Source organism: Setaria viridis, chromosome 3 (assembly GCF_005286985.2).
Source record: "Setaria viridis chromosome 3, Setaria_viridis_v4.0, whole genome shotgun sequence".
In the NCBI taxonomy this organism is placed as follows: Eukaryota; Viridiplantae; Streptophyta; class Magnoliopsida; order Poales; family Poaceae; genus Setaria; species Setaria viridis.
The window spans coordinates 46,548,092-46,570,278 of record NC_048265.2 but is presented as its reverse complement, the minus strand read 5'-3'; the positions used below and the strand labels follow the sequence as shown (position 1 = coordinate 46,570,278).

The window sequence follows — 22,187 nt, the reverse complement described above, 5'->3', positions numbered from 1 at the left end:
CTTTAGTTTAGCGGCTGGCCTGGGCACCCGCAATAGTTCTAGCAAGATAGCTGATGTCCACATGGGATATAGTAATTTCTATAGATCATCCACCCAATAGTCTTACTGTAACATTAATTTCATGTGGGCCTTATGCTCCAAGCTTTATCCTCTCCTCACGCCTCTTCTCTCTCCGACTCTCCCCATGGTCATGGTGTCACGGTCAGCACTGCCCCTGCTCCGGCTACCACTTCAGCTCCCGCGCCGCCCATGGCCAATGGCGTTGTGGCTGGTCCCTGCCATGCGCCACCCCTCATCTCCACGCCACCGCACCTCGTCCTAGGCCGGAGCCCACCCGTCCTCCCCTCGCCCGCGCCGGCCGCCACCCACACCTCTATTAGCAACGCCACCCCCTCCTCCTCCCGGCCAACGGCCACCCGTCCTCTCCTGCGATGCGCACAGGCACGCCCTGCCCCGACCTCCCTCCTCCCCACGTCACACGCCTCCGCCTCCACACCCACCGGCCACCCCCCTGCTCCTTCCCCATGGCGTCGAGTTCAAGCTCCGCCCAGGCCGCCTCGCCCTTGGCGGTGCCCGCAACTGCGGTTTCTGCTCTTCTCCCATAGCGCCGTTACCGAGCCCACTCGCTCCGCCTCGCCTCCGCCCGCCATCTCCGTTGCCATCTCCTCCTCCAGCACCGCTCGTCCTCACCGACCTGTTACGCGTCGGCAGACAACTGCAGTCCCTCCGGCCCGCAACGGCGCCACTGAGACCATGCCCGAGCTCGCGCTGCTTCTCTCGTCGGCCTTCCCTCCTCCGCGGTGGCCTGGCTGCGCTCCGCTATGCCCCTGCACTGCTGCACGACGGCAGACCAGCCGCCCCGTGCCTGGCTGGCCTCTACCTCCTCATCCCCACTCCCTCCCCGCGTCGGGCACAGGCCATCGTCGTGCCTGCTCGCACCAGTGGCCGCGCCTCCTCCCGCGAGTCGCGACCGTCGCAGGACGTTGCGGCGCCCCTGTCCCCCGCCGCGTCCACGGCGACAAGGTGCAGCCCGTCCTCCACTCCTCCTCGCCGGTGACCTGGTGCGCTCGTCGTCCCGCCTCGTGCTACCGTCGACGCCTCATCTCGTCTTGCGGCACTGGTCATGCTCAACGGAGGAGCCGAGAGACTGCCGGAACGCAAGATCGTGGTGGAGAGATGACCGAAGAAGAGAGAAGATGGAATTGATTAGTGAGCACCTATTGGGGCCTACTTAGCACGGGGATGCGTGCTAGCAGCCCTCGCCAGCTCTAGCGGCAGCACCTTCTCTCTTCTCGCTTCTCTCTCCTATATGGCTCCCTTGTAGAGAGCTTAATGGTACCATTGCGTGGCGGGTACCCTACTGAGCACGCTGATCGATGCCTAATGAGCAGGGTTGTACGAACGTAGCTCATGTGAAAAAATGACTTTAGGGGGTGTTTGGATACCCCATGCTAAAGTTTAGCACATGTCACATCGGATGTTTGGATGCTAATTAGGAGTATTAAACATAGGCTAATTACAAAACTAATTACACAGATGGAGTCTAATTCGCGAGACGAATCTATTGAACCTAATTAGTCCATGATTTGACAATGTAGTGCTACAGTAACCATTTGCTAATGATGGATTAATTAGGCTTAATAGATTCGTCTCGCGAAATAGCATAGGGGTTCTGCAATTAGCTTTATAAGCTCATGTTTAGTCCTTCTAATTAGCATTCGAACATCCGATGTGACACTGCTAAGGTTTAGCACCTAGTATCCAAACACCCTCTTAGTTTGGGTGTTGCTTTTTTGGAGGATTTGGGTATTGCTATAACTACAAGTCCACCACCACCTACAGTTTTGTGTGGTCACGGGTACGTGGTACTTCCACAATTCCCACTATTCTACCACTTTATTCTTAGTTGTCCCTTCATCAAATCTTTCTTTTTGGCGCTTTCGTTTTCCCCCCTCAAAAGCGACGGCTAACAATCCATCGACGCTTCGAAAACGCCACTTGGTACTTCTCCACAAAGCTACATGATATTTGTGAGTTTTTTTTTCACCGTGTCTGAAACTGCAACATCCTTTTCTAGTTGCACGGATATTGACGGCGATGTAGCAGTCTCCGTTGTTAACCGATCGAGTTTACCTGCCAACACGTACAATTTTTTTTATACATTTTCTTTCCAAGGAGAACCCTTTTTTCTTCTTCTAAAAAAAGTTTTTTTTAATTTATTTTCTATCCAAAGAAAACCGTTTCTTCTTCCGTCAGCCGTAAATTGTCCTGGTAGAACTAGAAAACGGAGCACAATTTTACTACGAAACAAACATACTTATATATTTATATATATAATAACTATAGCAAAGTCAAGGTTAAACTTTAACCCTGTCACATCGGATATTTGACACTAATTAGGAGTATTAAATATAGGCTAATTATAAAACTAATTGCACAACCCTTAGGCTAACTCGCGAGACGAATCTATTAAGCCTAATTAGTCCATGATTTGACAATGTTGTGCTATAGTAACCATTCGCTAATGATGAATTAATTAGGTTTAATAGATTCGTCTCGTGATTTAGCTTAGAGCTTCTGCTATTAATTTTGTAATTAGCTCATGTTTAATTCTCCTAATTAGCATATGAATATCCGATGTGATAGGGTTAAAGTTTAGCTACTGTCTCCCTCCCGAGCACCACCTAAAACTATATAAGAGTACCCCAAAAGAGACAAGGGGGATTACGAGTTGAACAGCGATAGAGAGGTGAGAGCATCCAGGAAGCGAGGCGGGCACGTGACAACCACGAGCCTTACCCGTCGCCCGCGTCGCGAACTCGCGGAACGCATCTCGATGGCCGCCGCCCCCGCCGGCGCCGGGGACGGCGCCTCCGCGGCCAGGGCCGTCAAGGAGGAGGAAGAGGCGCGCGCGCTCCTCCCCGCCCCCGCGCCGGCCGGCTACGGCGATGAGGAGGAGGAGGAGGACCTCGAGGAGCGCGCGTACGAGGCGGCGGAGAAGGTCATCGTGTGCATCTCGGACGGGCCGGACCTGGAGAGCAGCGGCTGCGACGACGCGGCCCTCTGCTCCTCGTCCGGGGCGGCGCCGCCCTTCTCGTGGCGGAAGCTCTGGCTCTTCACGGGCCCCGGGTTCCTGATGAGCATCGCGTTCCTGGACCCGGGCAACCTCGAGGGGGACCTCCAGGCGGGCGCCGTCGCCGGGGACACGCTGCTGTGGCTGCTCATGTGGGCCACCGCCATGGGCCTCCTCGTGCAGCTCCTCGCCGCGCGCCTCGGGGTCGCCACGGGCCGGCACCTCGCCGAGCTCTGCCGGGACGAGTACCCCGACTGGGCGCGCCGCGCGCTCTGGCTCATGGCCGAGGTCGCCATGGTGGGGGCTGACATCCAGGAGGTCATCGGAAGCGCCATCGCCATCAAGATCCTCAGCAGAGGGTACCTGCCGCTCTGGGCCGGCGTCGTCATCACCTCCTTGGATTGGTGAGTTCCCAATTCTCATTTTGTTTGTTCTGCTCGGTTGCAGTTCTTGATGGCAATTGGTACTGAATCAAAGTATATTTCCAAAAGATTGGAGCTTTTTTTTTCTTTGGGAAAAAAGATTAGTTTGACCGGCATTGGAGAATTCGTCACAAATGGAGATTTTTCCAATGAAAATAAAAAATTGCAGCTTTTAGACTTAGTCGTTGCTACTGCAGTCTGAAGTTGGAAATTGGATCATTAGGAGGGAGGATTATGGCGAAATTTTGGTTAGAGCGAAAGTATTAGATCTCAGGTAGCTAGATCTTTCAGAGAATAATTGTTTTCCGTACTTCTCAATTTTGAGGAATGTTTCAATTTTTTGAGGTAAGGTTCACCATTGACGTGCACCTCTGATCCACTTTGAATTCATTATGTCCTGGTGTAGGAAGTCTCGACCTTTCAGTTTCACTGTGGGTTCTAACCTTTAGGTTTCACTTTGATATTTGTTTTGGACTTCCTACCAAAGAGAACCTTTTGGACTGCAAAAAAGTATTAGAGGAATTTGTTGTAGTGTTGCCCTAAATTGCTGGTGGTCAAGTTGTTATTTTATATGAAGATATGCTTCACCCCCCCCCCCCCCCCCTAGTTTGTTTTATGAGAACTATACACCACTAGTGGTTTTAATTATCAAGTCAAGTGCCAAGTTTAGAGTTTCCAACTACTGATACTCAATTATGTGGTTGTTTTCTGTTAATCCACTTTAGCCTCCCATGTTAGATCTCCTCCAAATAAATGGTGTTCTTTTCTCTAGAAAAGTCAGTGTTATGATAAGCTTGTCTTTTCTTGTTGTTGGTTGTCTTGGAAGTTTGTATAATATTAACTTGAGAAGTGTTGTGCTGACTCTTTCACAATGAACTGATGCTGCTGACAGCTAGATATCATATCCTATTTCACAACAGCTGGAAGAATACTACATGGATGTGACAACTGACATGTGAATACCTGCTACTTTGTTAGTGCTCGATACTCATGCAACACTTTGATTGGACCTTGGGCCTTTGCTGCTTCTGACAAAAGTTTGAGGCGCTTTGATGTGAAAAATTTTTTAACCTTGTCCCAGTGTTTTGTGGATAGTTATGCTATGAATAGACCAAAAATTGGCAGTCATTGCTTTGCTTATAAAGTGGCATACACGTCTATCCAAATGGTCACAAGCTCGCTATTAATTAATGTTGTCTGTGTGAATTTCTGCCTTGTGTTTTGCTCTGGAGGATGATAACTTCAATATACTTAAGCACAAAAATTAAGTGCTTACAGATATGTAAATGTTGTTATTTGGATCGTGACTTACCTCTTCGTTACCTTTTGTCAGCTTTATTTTTCTTTCGCTGGAAAACTATGGGGTGAGGAAACTGGAAGCTGTATTTGCATTTTTAATTGCAACTATGGCCATCGCCTTTGCATGGATGTTCACAGACACTAAGCCCAACATGAAAGACTTGCTAGTTGGTAAGGATCTCACTTACCTGCCTTTGATGCTGCAAATTATATCATGTATATTTTTGTCCATTGATCACGCATAATTTTTAATGTCAGGTATTTTGGTTCCAAAGTTGAGCTCAAGGACAATAAGACAAGCAGTTGGGGTTGTTGGCTGTGTTATCATGCCCCACAATGTGTTTCTTCATTCAGCACTCGTGCAATCGAGGAAAATAGATCAAAATAAGGAATATCAAGTCCGTGAAGCATTGAGATACTATTCAATAGAGTCAACTATAGCATTAGCTGTCTCCTTCATGATAAATCTCTTTGTCACAACAGTTTTTGCAAAAGGATTCTATGGCAGTAAGGAAGCTGGTAATATTGGCCTTGAAAATGCTGGACAGTATCTACAAGAGAAGTTTGGTGGAGGATTTTTTCCTATCCTCTACATTTGGGGGATTGGGCTATTAGCAGCTGGGCAGAGTAGTACAATAACAGGAACTTATGCCGGGCAGTTTATAATGGGCGGATTTCTTAATTTGAGGTTAAAAAAATGGGTCAGGGCATTGATCACCAGAAGCTTTGCAATTGTGCCCACTATAGTTGTTGCTTTGTTCTTCAACACATCTGATTCTGCACTGGATGTTTTAAATGAGTGGCTCAATGTGCTCCAATCAATTCAGATTCCTTTTGCACTCATTCCACTCATAACCTTGGTTTCGAAGGAGCAAGTTATGGGAATCTTCAAAATAGGCCCTAATACCCAAGTAAGTAATCATGAATTTGGTACCTATTACAGTCCATTTTTTTAACCATATTGTGCACTTTCTGTCCTATATTTTTGTACTTTTGTGACATGGTCCATGCATGCTGAACCTAGAATCGATGGTGTATGGGTTTGATACGGTGCTACTTTGTGATTAATCAAACTAGTAATAACTGATATTCCCATCACACAAACTGGTTGTGTTCTTGGTAGTGCCAGATTGCCTATTTTGCTGCAGAAATCTCATTGCTTCACACTTGGACAGAATACCCATCCACACAAAACTTTGATCTGGTCCATTGATCAAACTATGAAACAGATAGATAGTAGAGTTCTATTATATCATTTTGGTTGAGAAAAAAAATCATCTTGATCACATTCCCACCTGATTATGAGCTGGTCCATTTATCAAACAGTATTGTGCTGACTTTGTCATTTTATTGCGCATGTTAAATTTTAAACTGATATTGTCCTCACACAGCTTCAACGTTCTTACGCAGGCTGTAACCTGGACTGTGGCCACACTACTGATCACTATCAACGGCTACCTCTTGATGGATTTCTTCTCTTCTGAAATTCGAGGCCCATTATCCGGCGCACTCCTCTGCGTGGCAGTCCTCATTTATGCTTCATTTGTACTGTACCTCATCCTTCGGGGCACGGAGCTGTCGGAGAAGATTGCCAAAGGGATTCGCAACAGTTTTTCATGACAAAGGTGGCCAGTTTTGCGCTTTTACACATTGACAACAAGCGTTTCGGGGGATAGACTGACGTATAGAGAGATACCACCAGACCTAGTCTGGTGACTGCGGACTGGATATTACAGCACACCAGTGTACAGTGACTGTATGAAAGGGCCGTCTGTTGCTGCGAGGAACTGCAAGCCTGCGGCAGCTGCCCGTTGCACCTGTTGAACAGCATGCTGACTGCGTCAGGCCGCCGGAAGTAACACAGAGAGATAAAGTGAATTGCTGATGTTGAACTTGAACATTCAGGGACGATCGGGTTTCTTTGCAAACAATTCTTTTTCAGTGACCATACGAAAAGAGGGCAATGGTAATTGAAGACCTGAAAGTAATGTGTTCCGTTTGTACATGGGAGTATGTGCTGCACCATTTTTTCCTCTGGTTTTGAATTTATGGGTTAGTTCAGTTTAATCAGTTTTTTAGGTTCAGTAAACTGATCAAGTTATGCTAACGTCGTATATAAATACAACCTACTTAGGGAAACCATTAGCCATTGGGTTAACCTTTTCAGAGGAAGTAAAGCATTAAACGAGAGGGTGTCACACCCCGTTGCCGCCGGCGGTGATGATCGGGACCTGAGGACCAAGCTCACCGTGGATAGCTTCGTGAGGAAGACGACCGATAAATGAGATAACTCCGATTCAATTTTCTCATCTCCCCATTATAGTATCACCTAGTACAGCAAAAGCTCACCAAAGACTGTTTAACTAGAAAAAATATTGTCAACATTTTTAAAAAAAAGTTGGACCAACATTTTTCAAAAAGTTGGACCAACATTTCTTCGAAAAAGTTGAACCAACATTTATTCGAAAAAAGTTGAGCCAAATATTTCTTTAGAAAAAGTTGAATTCAACATTTTTCGAAAAAAAGTTGCACCAATATTTTTTTCAAAAATGTTGATCCAACATTTTTTTCAACCATCTTCCCTGGCTCCGATGGCAGGCGGCCGGCGAGCTCGCACAGGAGCTGCGGTGGCGTGGGGAGGCGCGCCAGCACGGGGAGGTAGCAGGGCTGGGCGGTGGCGGCAGCACGGGCCCCACGTGAGGGGCGGCGGCGTAGGCAGGGGAGGGAGGGAGTGAGGCTAGGGTTTGAGTTTAATTGGATCTGATGGATCTTATTTCTCATGGATCTTATTTCTCGCACGAATTTCAACCATTGAAAAGTAACACCAATAAAATCTTGAAAAGTAACACCAATAAAATCTTCCGGAAGATGGATAGGATTTCCGTTTCAACAGAGCTTGGTTTCTTGGGCTGGCTGGGCCTTGGTATTAGCACAGGGCCCATAGCACAACCATACCGATCTGGGCCAGGGCCCAGGTGTTACAGCAACGAGTTTTGAAAAGGGAGCTAGCCCATCATTGTAGCAGTTCCGGGTTAGAAGCCGATAGGCCTGCTGGGTGTGCTGAGTTTGGTAACTTTAAAGTCCATTAGGCTCAAATACTAAGAGTAACTTTAACTATTTCCTAAAAAGTTTTTCCCTAAAACTATATATTGGGGTTCTTAAAAAAATATTCCCCAAAAATATATCAACCCACAGCAATTCCCCAATAACTAAGGCCACATCATCGTAATTGGGTACAGCCTGGCGCCTCCCTGCTTTCTCCCCATCTCATTCTTTCTTCTTCTTCTTCCTCCAGCCAAAGAAGAACCGAAACAGAGCGAGGTCCTCCTCGCCGCTGGCCAAAATCCTCCAACTATGCACCGCCTCAACCCAATAGCCGCCGCCCTCAGCTTCACAACCCCTACACGACACAACCCCTACACAACGTCCTCGAGCCGTTCCCCTTGAGCTCTGGTGTCTTTTCCCCTACCTTTTCCCGTCTGTCTATAAAGACCTTCACACTCGCAGCCCCGGCAGAGTGCTTCATCGCGAAGGCTTTCGTCTCCCTCTGATCTTTATCTTTTTGCTCAAAGAACGAATAAAACCCGCATTTGACCGCCTCGGTTCGCTGGCGATGAGATGGCCATCGATCATGTGACCCCTCTAGGACCGAAGAGCAGATACGCCATGGTAATTGACTGGTTGATTCCTATTTTCCTTGCGTTGCTCTGTTTCTTGGCTGTTCATTGATTTCATTGGCGATGTCGTCGGATTGAATGTGTGCTTATGGCATGCGACCGCAGGAGGGGACGAGTGCGACGACGACACGGAGAACCGGTGCTGGCCGCTGTGGCTGAAACTGTTGCTGTCCACGAGCTTCTTCATCCAATGAAGGGTCCACGCCGTGTGTCAGAGATACAGAAGGTGCTGGACATCACCGGCGTGCAGACGTACATCATCAACAGCGCGCGCGGGGTGTTCCTCAACGAACGGCCGCAGCCCCGCCCGGGAAGGGCGTCCTCGCATCCAAAACAGCCAAAGTATAACACCGCCATTGTCACCGACGGCTTAGCTTCCCAAACGTCGCCGTCATGGGCGCTGAGCCTGAGCTCGTGCCCGTCCGCCCCGAGGCTGCCGTCATCCTCATGTCGTTCCCCCCGCGCAGGGCCACGTCTCCTCGATGCTCCGCCTGGCGCGCGCCCTCGCCACGCGCAGCGTCGCGACCACTATCGCTGTGCCCAACTTCGTCCGCCGCTGCATCGTCAGCGCCTGCGACCAGGCTGGCTGCGGAGACGGCGTCGGTGTGGACCTCGCGTCCATCGACAGCGGCGTGCTGAACGACGGCGAAGGTGAGCCCCCGGGCTTTGCAAGCTTCGTGCACTCCATGGAGCACCGCATGCCCGCTAGCCTGGAGGAGATGCCCGTGGTGCTAGGTGATTGGGGAAGGACCGTACCGGACCCTGCATATACGTGGGGTGACGGAGGTGTTTTTAGCGTCCGCACATTTTTACGGGGAGAATTAGGGAGCTGTTGGAGGTAAGTTTTGTTTGTTTTTTCCCTAAATAAAATTTTGAGACAATTTTAAGGTACGGGAGTTGATCTAATTACATTACTCTCCGCTGACAACCCAGAACCCACCCGTATTTCTGCCCATGTACGAGCGTGCAAGGTCCTAACACATGCAGTAGTAGAGTCATCACAGCATACATGCTCTTTATTTTTTTTTCTTTCTTCATTCTTCTAATTATCCTAGCTATTACCGAATTATATGCTAAGATGTACGGTGATGTAATTTTTAACACGAAGAGTTTAGTTCAACTTGTTCTAAAAAAAAATAATCCAACATTCTGATTATACTATTTTGGCATTTTAAGCATAAAAATTGAATAGATATACTTAAAGCGTTGGACTAATGCAGTCAACATTTTTAAATGCTAGGTTCAATATTTTCTCAAATTTAGTTCAACAATTCGGATAGACTATATCAACATTTTGTATATAAATGTTGAAGAAGTATGTCCAAAATGTTGGAGTAGTTATTCAAAATGTTGAAACAACACATTCCAAATGTTGATTTAAAAAATACATATAAAAATTAAAAATATATCCATATTGGATCTTATTTTGTTGCATTAATTCCAAATAACACGGTGGTTCAAATGGATTAACGGTTTAAGAGAAAAATACATTTGAACTTTGAAATCATTCTCCTCTGCCTCCTCCTGTCCGCTGACACATGTCCTCTATGACTCCATTTGACGATGGTTGGAGCGTGCGAGAGAGTTGGGCTGAGGAAAAATTAGATGTATCCAACGGACAAGAAAGCTAGCACGAATCTCCAATACCGGAAGCCACGTAATAAACGATCCGCAGGGTGTGCCCGCCCATAGCGGCGGCATCACAGCCTTGTCTAAAATAATTTTGGGCCTCAGCACCCACCATGGGGCATGAAGCTTCGACCCGGCCCAACGTATCCTGATTTAGCACCCAGCCCATGTCGGAAGTCTGATGGGTTGGGCTTATTGTACTTCATGTGGCCTTTCTTTATCGGGCCGTACAGAGCTAGAGGTAACCAATAGTGCCGTCATCTCCCTCACGCTCATGCTAGATTCTGCTGGTTGGCTTCATCTCGTCGGGTCGTGCAATGCACCAAGAGATCTCATCTCATCGATCTGCCCGCTTGTGGATCCGGCTGGCTTTGACATGGCCCATGTCGCATACCAATCTTGTGCTAGCTAGCTAGCTGTTGGCTGGAATCTTCATTCGTCAATCAGCTAGCAGCAGACCGATCATCCATGCAAGCTAAGCAAAGATGGCAAGCATCTGGTTCGTGCCAGCGTATGTGATCCATCGGTCAAGCGCAACGCGACAGCCCTCCACCAAAAAAAATACTAAAAAAATAGAAATGCACGCTCTCCGGTACGGTCCGGGTCATGGTCAAGCCTCCTGCTGAGATCATCTGGGGGCCTGAGCTTCACGGCCGTGCATGACCTCACTCGCCGGCCGGCCAGCCAGCTGTAGGCTGCCATCCGTACCAGACTGGTGTACTGCACGCAGCTTGCTGGCTGCTGCATCTCTGCATGCATGCACGCGTTGCAGTTGCAGCCCCGGCCAGGCGACAAGGCGTGCATGCTTTGATGCTTGCACACAGCAGTCCTGGCCGGACCTCCTGGTTCAACATCGGAATAAGGAGAAGAGGTTTCTCGAAATTTTTTTTTATATATACACATATATGCTCAGCTCCTAGCAAGTACTACTGTACTAGTAGGCATGAAGAGAGAAGCGTGCTGTGACATCCCTCGAGTTGTGAGCTTACCGTGCATGCATGCGTGCGTGGACACGAGCACGAGTGTCCAGGTGTGCGTACGTACTACAGCATGAGAACTCACAAGGTTTTCTTCTTCTTCTTCTTTTTTGCATGAACAGAGCAACTATATTGGTCACTTGCAACTATTTACTTGCAACAAGTCGCAATAGTACTTACAACTGCAATGGGAAAAGAAAAGGAAAAAAAAAAGTCCAAGCTAATTCACGCACCTCCCATTCAACATCGATGGATCCGTATGGGTACCAGATAGAGATCTGAGGATGATGCGCCTACACTTAGTACGCTGCAAGCACGTGTTGTGTTGTGTGCTCGATCGATCTTTTCCTTTTTAGCTTGCTTCCAGACCAAGCACCATGGCATGAAGGGAACTAAATTAAAAGGTTGTGCTGGAGAGACGATAGAGGACGGGAAAAAGCTAAGCTAGGGCGGATGGAATGGCCGGTGCATCTTCCCATCGACGTGCTGCCTGCAAATTGGACATGCACGCATGCATGGCCACGCATCAATCGTACGCGCCTGCGAACGAGTTTGCATGGCCTCTTGTCTTACATGAATGCACTCACCTGGAACTAGAGCTGGGACTTGGATTCGTGCCGTGGCCGCTCTCTCGTTACTCGTGCCGCATCGTGCTTAGACTTCTAAGCACGTCGTGCCGTGCCAGCAGGGCATGACAAGTCTTTAATTGGTCCCAAGCAGCCTGTGGCATACCAACACGTCTTTGTGTTGTACCACTCCAAGCACAGCCTTCACTCGATACATGTGTTTGTCTTTTATTGGTGCTCATTTTACTTGCAAATAATGTTGCTCTCATACATAGAAAAAAATTAATAGAGGAAATAAATATTATTATATAGATATTGTACGTGAATGTTATGACTATATGTGGCCATACAAGAGTGAAATATTATTACGTTATGAATAACCATTATCATGATTCCATGCAGGTAAGATAATTTTTATGGTTTTTTTGTTGTAGTAGTTATGCTAGGCTATATAACGTATTTGGACGATATAGTCTATACTAATCCGTGCCATGCCGGCCCAAGATATGTGTCATACCATGTCACCCATCGTGCTAAGATACTAAGCACGGTCCTTGCATTCATGCCGGCACACGACGGCAAAGATCCGTGCTTCGGGTGACCCGCAAATAGAACGGCCCAATTCCTAGGTCTACACTCACCTAAGCTGTCTCGCCGATCATGATCAAAGCACGTTTCCATTTGACCACTGATTTCGATCCATGCAAGCACACTACCCTCTCCGATCCTGGTCAAAGCACTGCATGAGATCTTGAGATCTTGAGATGCTTGCTTGCATGAGCATGACCTCACTCTGCGGTGGCTACCAAGTTGACTTGAGGTCGGACGACACTGCCTGCCACCTCGATCTCCTACACATCCATCCATCCGTACTGGTACTGAAGCCACTGCGCGCATGCCCTAACAGCACCGGCCTCCGAGCACCTCGCTTTCAAGCCATAAAACTTTTGCAAGCACAAGCAGTAGCTTGCCGGCCGGCCACACCAGCTGGCTGTGTTTAAGGCCTGGTGCTTTTTGACAAAAAGCTTATTGGGGCCTTTCAGAAAAGGGAACAGCTAGCTAATTATATTATTATATGAATTATTGTAGCTTTAGAGAAACAAGGCGATATGATTATATTATTGTTTGGCATTCCCAGCTTTCGGATTTATTTTGGTTCAGAGCTAGCTAGACAGCGTGTGTACTGTCTGAAACTACAATCTCTCATCATAATCCGCATATATATAAGCAATTATTTCATGCCATATAGGTTATTGTGATCTTTATTGGTAGACATAATGCATGCACCGGCAGATCGACCGAATCAATCGACCCTGATTAGTGATGAGAGACTGGATATGAATGTGATCGAGGTAGCAATTAGGGGAAAGCAAAAGCCGGCCTGTTATTAATAAAATTTATATCGACGTAAAGCCACCAGTGGCCCGCCTGTCAACCGTCCATGCCCATGCATGAGTTCAGCATTGATATGAAGCAAAGATTACGGTAGCTACTGGGTGTGCTGTGTGCATGCAGCAGTGAGAGTGAGTGAGTACTTGGACGCACGTGCTGTGTTGTGCTCGATCCATCTTTTCCTTTTTAGCTTGCTTCCAGACCAAGCACCATAACAGGAAGGAAAAGTTTGCATGCCGTAAGGTCAGTGAGATCGAGCGAGGACACGGGGTGGATCATGGATGGAATGGCCGGTGGCCGAGCTGCTTCTGCTCCCAAACTGATGAGCATGGCCACATGCAAGGACGTACTGCTTCCCTACGTGCCTGCGTGTGCGTTCATGCATGGGCTGATCCATGAATGCGCTCACCTGAGCTGTCTCACTCCAACGCGGCCCTCGATCTCTTAGCTTTCCCCGCTCACTCATTCGCCGTGCCGAAAGCGTGCACACTGTTGCTCCCTGTAGCTGCCAGTGCGTCGATCCTTCTTGCCCTTTTACAGTGTCGATCAGGGGCTCACCACTGTACAAAACGGTTTTCGCAGCTACAAATAGCTATTTGCAGGAGCGGGTAACAGGTCCACTCCTGTAAAGTCGTTTCCAATGATGGGTGACGCCATCACTCATCCCTGGAAGTGCATTTCCAGGAGTGGGTGACACCATCACTCACCCCTAGAAATGTTATTATCTTCAGAGGCGGGTGATGGCGTCACCTGCATTTGGAAATGGTATCTTCAGGAGCGGGTGATGCTATGACCCGCCCCTGCAAATCAATTAAAAAATAAAAAATTGTACCACGGCCGCTGCCCTATGCCACTTCTGCCCGTCCCCGTCGATCCCCGAACCCTGACGGACCCTATGGGGATCAAACACTCAGCAAACAGATGGAAAAACAGAAGTTCAAAACAACCAATCTTGGTAAACTAGTCACAGTCATAGAACAACCAATCTTGATAAATTAGTCACAGTCATGGATTGAATCAAAGTACATGGTCACAAATCGAGCACAAGCTAGCAGATCGACCACAAAGCTAGTACAAGTAACACATCGATCGACCACAAAGCTAGTACAAGTAACACATCGAGTACAAGTTAAGCTCCCTACTAATACTGATTGGCTACAGGATGCGGATGCGGTGATTGGCTACAGGATACGGATGCAGAGATTTGCACGGCAGCTCGTGAGGTACCCGTGATGGATCATGGCCTTCGTGGACGACAGACGGAGCAACCAGTGGCATCGGCGACTTGTTCTTCTTCGCCGACGCTACGGCTCCTCCGGCGCCCGGCCCTTCCCACCATCAACTTGCGCCGCCCGTGCCCCGCCGTAGGGGCCGGCTGCACCGCCCGTGGCCTGGCTGCACCGGCCAGCTGTGCCGCCTATGCCCCACCGTAGGGGCCGATCGTGCCATGCGGCCGCACCGCCCATGCCTCGCTGCAGGTACCGATCGTGCCGTGCGCCCGTGCCGCCCATGGCAGCCAAGCTGAGGCCGGCCGCGCCTCCGAGGCCCTCGCCCGTCTTCGCAGGAGGGAGGAAAGAGAGAGATGGGGGAGGAGAAGTAAGAGAGATACCGAGAAGAAGATACGATAGGGATGGAGGGAGTCTAGATTCTGGATTGAGGTTGGACCAATCACAATGCTTCGTTTGGAAGTCGCGGATCGATGACGTGGCTGGACGTGTTTCTTTCATAAGCTTATAGCAATTTTTTGGATGATTTTTTGGACCATCAAACGATTTTAAATAAAAAAGTTGTCAACTACAAAGTTTAGATCTTGTCGAGCTCTACTTTGATATAAAGTTTATCTCCATCCAAAATCTAAAAAAAGTTATGATTTTTTTTCACGGAACAATTTTTAGGAGCGGGTCATGCCATCACCCCCACCTAAAAATGATTTCCAGGGGTGGGTGACACCATGAGCTGCTCCAAAAAATTATTTCCAAGATACGGGTGAATAATTATTTTTTTCATTTTTGTTTTTCTTTTAAAATGTGTTTTTGAGCTATTAAATGATCTCAAATACAAAAGTTGTCAACTATAAAGTTTTATGTCTCGTCGAACTCTACAATTTTGATATAAAGTTTGCATTCATCTGAGATGACATGAAAAAGTTTGTATTCAAAAAATACATCCATTAAACTCATTCGCATATACTCATACATTTACATGTACTTATACATTAACATATACTCATGCATGTACTCATTTATTTATTATATACTTATATATATTTAGATCTCGTTATATATATTTATATCTCGTTGAGTGTTACAACTTTCATATAGAGCTTCTCTGCGACCGAAGAGCTTTGAAATTTTAGAATTTGTAGATTTCAAAAATTAAAGAGCTTATAATAATATTTTAGAGTAATAAACAGTCCCAAATGAAAAACATGTCAACTTCTAGGTCTCATCGACCTCTATAATTTATAGTCGAAGTCATTTGAAAATTCAAAAAAATTATATTTCAAAACTAGACAACTTTAATAATATTTTGAAGTATTAAACAATCTCAAATTGAAAACTTATCAACTCCAAAATTTTATTCTCGTCAAGCTCTACAAGTTTGATGTAGAGCTTATGTATAGCCGAAGTCATTTGAAACTTCAAAAATTTTAGATTTCAAAATTAGAGAACTTATAATGATATTTTAAAGTACTAAACAATCTCAAATGAAAAAATTTTGAACTACAAAGTTTTAGGTCTCATCGAGCTATATAATTTTGATATAAAGTTTACCTTCATCCGAGATCATATGAAAAAAATATGAATTTATTTTCATAGGACCATTTCTAGGACCGGCCACATCATCACCCGCCCTTGGAAATCATTTTCGGGAGCGGGTGATGCCGTCATCCGTCCCTAGAAATGGGACCTATATTTCCAAGAGCGGGTGATAGGATGACCCATCCCTGAAAATGGTGATTTCTTGGAGCGGTCACCCATCGCCTGTCCCTGGAAATAGCATCCATTTCCAGGAGCAGATCGTTCCATGGTCCGTCCCTGCAAATAGCTCTTCAGGGCTGATGCTACAGTGATACCCCATTTTGTAGGTGCGACCAACTCCTAGAAAAAAAGGGGACGCCCTTATAGATCGTTTTTTTAGTGCAGGGCTACAGAGTAGTGTGAAGTGTGAATAGGTCTCTCCAGCTATTCTTGATTTCTTGCAAGCCTTGACTCAAATCATGCATGGGAAAGAATAAAGCACGGGCCAGACCATGCAGTGCATCCATGGAGAGTTCGACACACACTGCACGCGCACACGTAGACGCTGGAGCCGAGAGAGGGGGGGTGTGGGTGTGGCCCTCTATCGCACACGTACCCTGCAGGCTGTAGCTACCAGGTAGTGGCATGTGTGCTACCGGCTAGTCGAATTCGATCTATTCCATGCACGCAGCTAGTGACGCAGGCCATTTCGGTAGCACAGTGCTCTTCTCGTCCATGGTGACACATGTACAGTGTCGTCGTCGTCCTTGCCTTCCAGCTAGCTTGCGCCCAATATTTGTTAGAACGACGATATTCTTGGAAAACAATCTTGTAAAAAGAGTTTATTCGGTGGTTTGTCATCGTGGCACGTACACCAGCAGGACATGTGCACTGTCGCTGCGTAGGCTTGTCTTGGTATTGATCTTGCCAAAAATTTGTTTTGTTTTAGACATGATTTCGAATCTCATGGGACATTGAAGAGATGCAACGAATTTCGGCCCGGGGACCATTGTATTTGGATACATACCACGTCTAATGTCTGTTGTAATCATCCTCTCTGTAATACTCGATCTTGGGCTGTATTGTGCCGGCAGTTGCACGTGCATCAGAGCTGATTAAAAAAAAATACTCACCGGATTAATTAAAACAGAATTACATGAAATTTTTTTTCTGCTTATGAATTTATATACACAAACTCTGCACTAGGGATAAATAACTAGTATATGTTTATATAGAAAATAAGAAGCTGCTATAATTCATATGGAAGTGTCCAGTTTTCAAGTGACCAAAAACTTCCTAGCTATTTTCCCGCCACTTTTGTCAAAAGCCATTCTATCACAATCCCACTCAAATAACATTATTTTCTGTATACACGCAGTTCCAAATTACAGTGTAATACCATTCATTATAAAAGTACAATTTCTTCACACACTAGGCTTGCATTTAGCTGGGATGAGTACCAGTAGTTGTCGTGTTGTCTTAATCAGTTTTCGGCGTTAATTACTAGATGACGGGTGGGGCCGTAAGCACAGAACCATGCATGCAACTATGCAAGGGCTTTCTTGTAAGAGGTATGCTCCGGTTTAACTTGCTGCTTAGCTGTTCACGAGTTGGAATCCAACAGAATCCTATCGAACATGACAAATCGATCTCCCTTGTACCTACGTGTATATGCTACCTAGTTAGATGCAAATGCAACAGCCAGCTAGCGTTCTAGCTAGGGTAAATTTGTCGGTTGCCACTTGATGACGCTAGCTAACTCCATGCATGTCAGCGTTATCACTGTCACCTCGAGCCAGCTGTGGTGAACTGGTGACACATATGGATGCATGGAAGACGACGACGACGACGACGCAGGCACGCAGCACGTACGTCCATTCCAACACTACACATCCATCACAGCTCATCAGCTCTAGCTCAACGAGCTCAGAGGAGCCACACACACGCACGCACACACTGACACACACTCATCAGCTTCTCTTCTTCTCCCTTTTGTCTACGTGCCGGTACCTTTCTTTCTGCGTCGACTGCACAGGCGATGGTCCCTAGCTTCCATCGACCTTCATGCATGGAGGACCAGACGTACGCATGCTAAACAAACATACACGCCCGGCCCGTGCACGCACACATCACACACCCAACGACATGTACAGGGACCATATGGGAGATGGAGAGAGGGGTCGGCGCACAGTACCTAGCTGACCGTGTACGCGATGGATGCACGTCACGCTCCGAGTGTTCATGTGCTCAAAATGGGAGGGAGCAGAGAAGACGATGGGTACGTGCTACGTGCATAGAGGCACGCGCACATTCTGATTTCGGACCAACACAATGTGCAGAGCGAGGTTGTAGCGGAAGGTCGTGGGCACATGTTGATTAATTTGGTTACAGAGGACCATACCCTTGTTGAAGATGATGTGAGCACTTGCGTCGAACTTTTCTCTTCCACCATGTGTATCTAAGAAATAGGCACTACTGTCATCACCGTCGGAGCATCACCGTCGGAAATACAGATATCACCACCAGTTCTAACCACAGTCCGTCGATGATGCTCGGATTTTATTTTCACCACTAGTTCGTTAAACAATCCGATAGTGAAGAAGTATATGCGGACCTGAAACTTTTATCAAATATGAGTTCGTGTCCGTCAGCAACCTCTCTCTCCTCTAGCCTTACCTTATCCGCTTCCCCAGCCACCAGCACCCGGACAGCCTCCTCTTCCCTTCCCTCTTCATCTCCTTCCTCTCCCTTTCCCATGTGACGGCTGCCGGATCGCTCCGTTTTCCTTCTGCTGCCTCTTCCTTCTCCTCTGCTCGCTCACAGTGGCAGTGAGGAGCGGCGGTGTGACAAGGTAGAGAGGCAGCCCTTGGGGTGGGACTGCGAGGCCGCGGGGCGGAGGCGGCCGTGCAGGGCCTCTCCTGATTTATTTTCGCTGCACCGACCTCTCCTGCAGGCCCTGCATGGCCTTAAATTCTTAATTTGACCTATCAGCTCATCAGCTGGAGTAAGTAGCTGGCTCGATCTGCCCGTACGATCGATCGACCTTGCATTGCTACGGCTACTGAACTACCGCGGCGTACCTGACGTACGTCTCTTTCGGTAAATGAACATGTAGGACACAGTAAAGTGCCGTGATTCGTGCACCGTACCTAGGATGGAAATCACTTGCATTTAGCAGCTGCGAGCGTGAGGCTATTCATTGCCAAGACCTTTTCAAGGGAGATGACGTTGGATGAACTACCGAGCCAAGGCCGCGCCTTGGGTTTTACCACTTGTTTACTTTAAGCTTTAACCTATCTTACCCAAAGTGTAAAATATGTTTTCGACAAAAAGAAAATGTTGCCTGCTCCCTCCGTCCTAAATTAGGCCCTGTTTGGCAACACCCCCCTAAACTTTAGTACCTGTCAGATCGGATGTTTGGATACTAATTAGGAATATTAAATATAGTCTAATTACAAAACTAATTGCACAGATAGAGTGTAATTCGTGAGATGAATCTATTAAGCCTAATTAGTCCATGATTTGACAATGTGGTGCTACAGTAATCATTTGCTAATGATGGATTAATTAGGCTTAATAGATTCATCTCGCGAATTAGTATAGAGGTTCTGCAGTTAATTTTATAATTAGCTCATGTTTAGTCCTCCTAATTAGCGTCCGAACATCCGATGTGACCCTCCTAAAGTTTAGTACCTCGCATCCAAACACCCCCTTATATTAGTTGAAGTAATTATGTTGGATATTTAACTATATAGAATCTGTTGCCAAAAAACAGAGAAGATAAGCTCTAAGAGCATCTCCACCAGCCTCCCAATAAATATTTTTCAATAACTAGTTTACGTGGATATCTCAATATCCATTTTATTATTGTTGGGAGAGTTACTTTTGCAATCTCCCAATAATCTCATCCCAATCCAACTACTCCCTCCGTCCCAAATTACTATTTATTTTGGCTTTTATAGATACATAGCTTTTGCTATGGACTAGATATATGTATGTCTAGATACGTAGGAAAAATTATGTATCTAGAAAAGCCAAAACGAATAGTAATTTGAGATGAAGGGAATACCATCTTGGGAGAGTCATAACTCCTTTATTTAGGGTGAGTTGAGATGAGTATTAGGTTGTTCCAATAATTATTAAGAAAAGGGAAAAAGTAAAGGGAGTCTGTTGGAGCACTATGTTTTACCAACTCTTCCAATACGGTAGTTGGATTGGGAATTATGGAACTGCTCTGAGAAGCTCCGCCCTCTATCCACGAATGTAAGCATGTCTAGAGCATTCGAAAATTGAAATGCTTATATTGCGGTTCCGATCGGAGGGAGCAAACTTTCCAAACACCATTTTTGTTGCATATGGGATTCATCAACACATGGGTTGGGAAGAAAAGGAGGTCGCTGTCGGTGAAGTTAGTTAGCTACTTTTCAGCTCTCTGCATTATGGGGTGGCCGTACTTAACTGGCGCCCTAGCACGTACAAGATGAACAACCAAGCATCTTAATAAAGACTTAAACACACTTAAATAAAGCGCCGGTAACTCGATTCATCGTGCGTACCAAGTTGGTTACATGGATTAAATCCCCATGTTTCCTCTACACAGTAGCATTACCGTACGTACCTCTGCGTGCAAGCGCATTCATGATCTGAAGATTATCAACACTGATAATACAACCTGCCTGCACGTACACACTGTACTCCCTCAGTACTTTGCACGTCGTACTAGTATTAACTAACCGCAAGCTAGTTCTAGCTTAGAGAAAAATATAAGCGATTCCAACCCTTAATTTCGCCGGAAAGGTCACATTTCTCAACTTTCACGAGCGCTAATTTAGTCCTCCAACTTTTATTTTCAGGTTCAATATAGTTCTTCGGGCGCTGTCCATGTTGGCACACACGTCAACAACTTCAAAAAAAAGTGACTACAAATTTGTGATTCACAAATACCTCTGTTTGTCTGCAAGGGAGTACCCCTTCTTTTGAAACATTGGAACACCCATCATTGAGTTGTATGAAACATGCTCAAGACAAGGATAGTCCTTTAATTTCCATGAGCACAAACGTGGATGAGCACCTAGGAAAAGGGACTATATTGAATCCAAAAATGGAAGTTGGAGGACCGAAATAGCCTCTGGGAAAGCTAAGGAACGAACTTGACCTTCAAAGCAAAGTTGAGGGATGAAGTCGCATATTCCACCAATTTAAAACCATTTATTCTTCTATCAAGGAAATCGAAACTTTTTTCTCTTCTCCGATCACAAGGATGGCATGCACACATTGTACCCCTAAATAATGCACGCAACTTACCCTGACGCCGCAAAGGGGCTTCAATTCTCTCAAGCGTCTACAAAGATTACTAATGAATCAAGAAGGGGCAATGCCTAGTGTGGGAATAGATAAAATTAAAATGTCATGGTTTATGTAAAGAACATTTCACCCCCAAGATCATATAAAGAGTAACAATTTTTTCAGAAGTTAGGATGATGGACTAATTTTCATACTTCTAATCAGCAAAAATTCCTTTCTAAAAAGCCATAACTACTTTTGCTATTTGAGAGAGCGAAAAATTACTATCTGCACTTGAAATTAAATGTGTGAAAAAAATTCGCACCTTTCTCCATAGAGAAAAAGCATGACATTTTCATTATTCTTTCATTATAGAATAATGAAAATGCATTTTCTCTTTTTCTCTTTTCAAAGGATGACAGTGAAATATTTCTATATTTTTTTTGTTTCTAAGGTTATTCATGTAGTTGCCGTATCAATCCATATTAAAAAAAATAAAAAGTTTGCTGAATGCATGAATGGTGACACTACCTGAACAGTTTTGGTTTTCCACAATTAACCCTATGAATATACTAGTAGGTCCATATTGGTTGCATGCATGCATAATTAGGTCCACAACTTTTTGGCAGCTACTAACTTGGCCCACACAACAGTATATGTATACACTATATAATGTTTGTGTGTAGGGTTGATGGAGCTGTCATGCATGCTAATAGCTTCATAATGGTTTGCTTACTAATCTCCATGCACGCTCCTGGTTAGCTAGCTTGATAGTGGCTTCCCAACACTCTCGAGAGCATTAAACCCTGAGGTGTCACTGTCGTTGCTCATCAATGGCCTGAGGGCGACCGAAATCTTGATACAGTTGGGGCTGAAAGAAACCTCAATGATGGTCGTGAGCACGCACACCCACACAAACCACACATGATGGATCGTTGTCCATTCTGTCATCGCTGATGTCAAATGATTGATGATTTTCGTGTGAAAATTGAAAAGGGTTAAGTCCTGTCACCCGTTCAATAATGCTATTTATAGGGTGATGAGCTTCAATGTTTTGGAGTAAGCTACATGTTTCTGAATGTATGCAAACCGTTAAAAGTTAAGTTCTTCAGTTGTCTGCAAGAATAG

General features: G+C 46.0%; 1 protein-coding gene across 1 annotated transcript; it reads left to right on the top strand.

Moving 5' to 3' along the window:
- The first annotated feature begins 2,724 nt into the window (after window positions 1-2,724).
- Window positions 2,725-6,797, top strand: LOC117850738 (metal transporter Nramp6). The gene is made up of 4 exons (XM_034732598.2): window positions 2,725-3,477; window positions 4,829-4,965; window positions 5,053-5,705; window positions 6,205-6,797. The coding sequence occupies exons 1-4, from the start codon at window positions 2,837-2,839 to the stop codon at window positions 6,412-6,414; spliced, it is 1,641 nt and encodes a 546-aa protein (XP_034588489.1). The 5' UTR covers window positions 2,725-2,836; the 3' UTR covers window positions 6,415-6,797.
- The last annotated feature ends 15,390 nt before the right edge of the window (window positions 6,798-22,187 follow it).

Bases quoted from the DNA above. Each gene is read 5' to 3' on its own strand.
- LOC117850738 (XM_034732598.2), top strand. From the start codon at position 2,837: ATGGCCGCCGCCCCCGCCGGCGCCGGGGACGGCGCCTCCGCGGCCAGG. The intron at 3,478-4,828 runs GTGAGTTCCCAA...ACCTTTTGTCAG, and splicing joins GTCATCACCTCCTTGGATTG to CTTTATTTTTCTTTCGCTGG. The intron at 5,706-6,204 runs GTAAGTAATCAT...GTTCTTACGCAG, and splicing joins AAATAGGCCCTAATACCCAA to GCTGTAACCTGGACTGTGGC.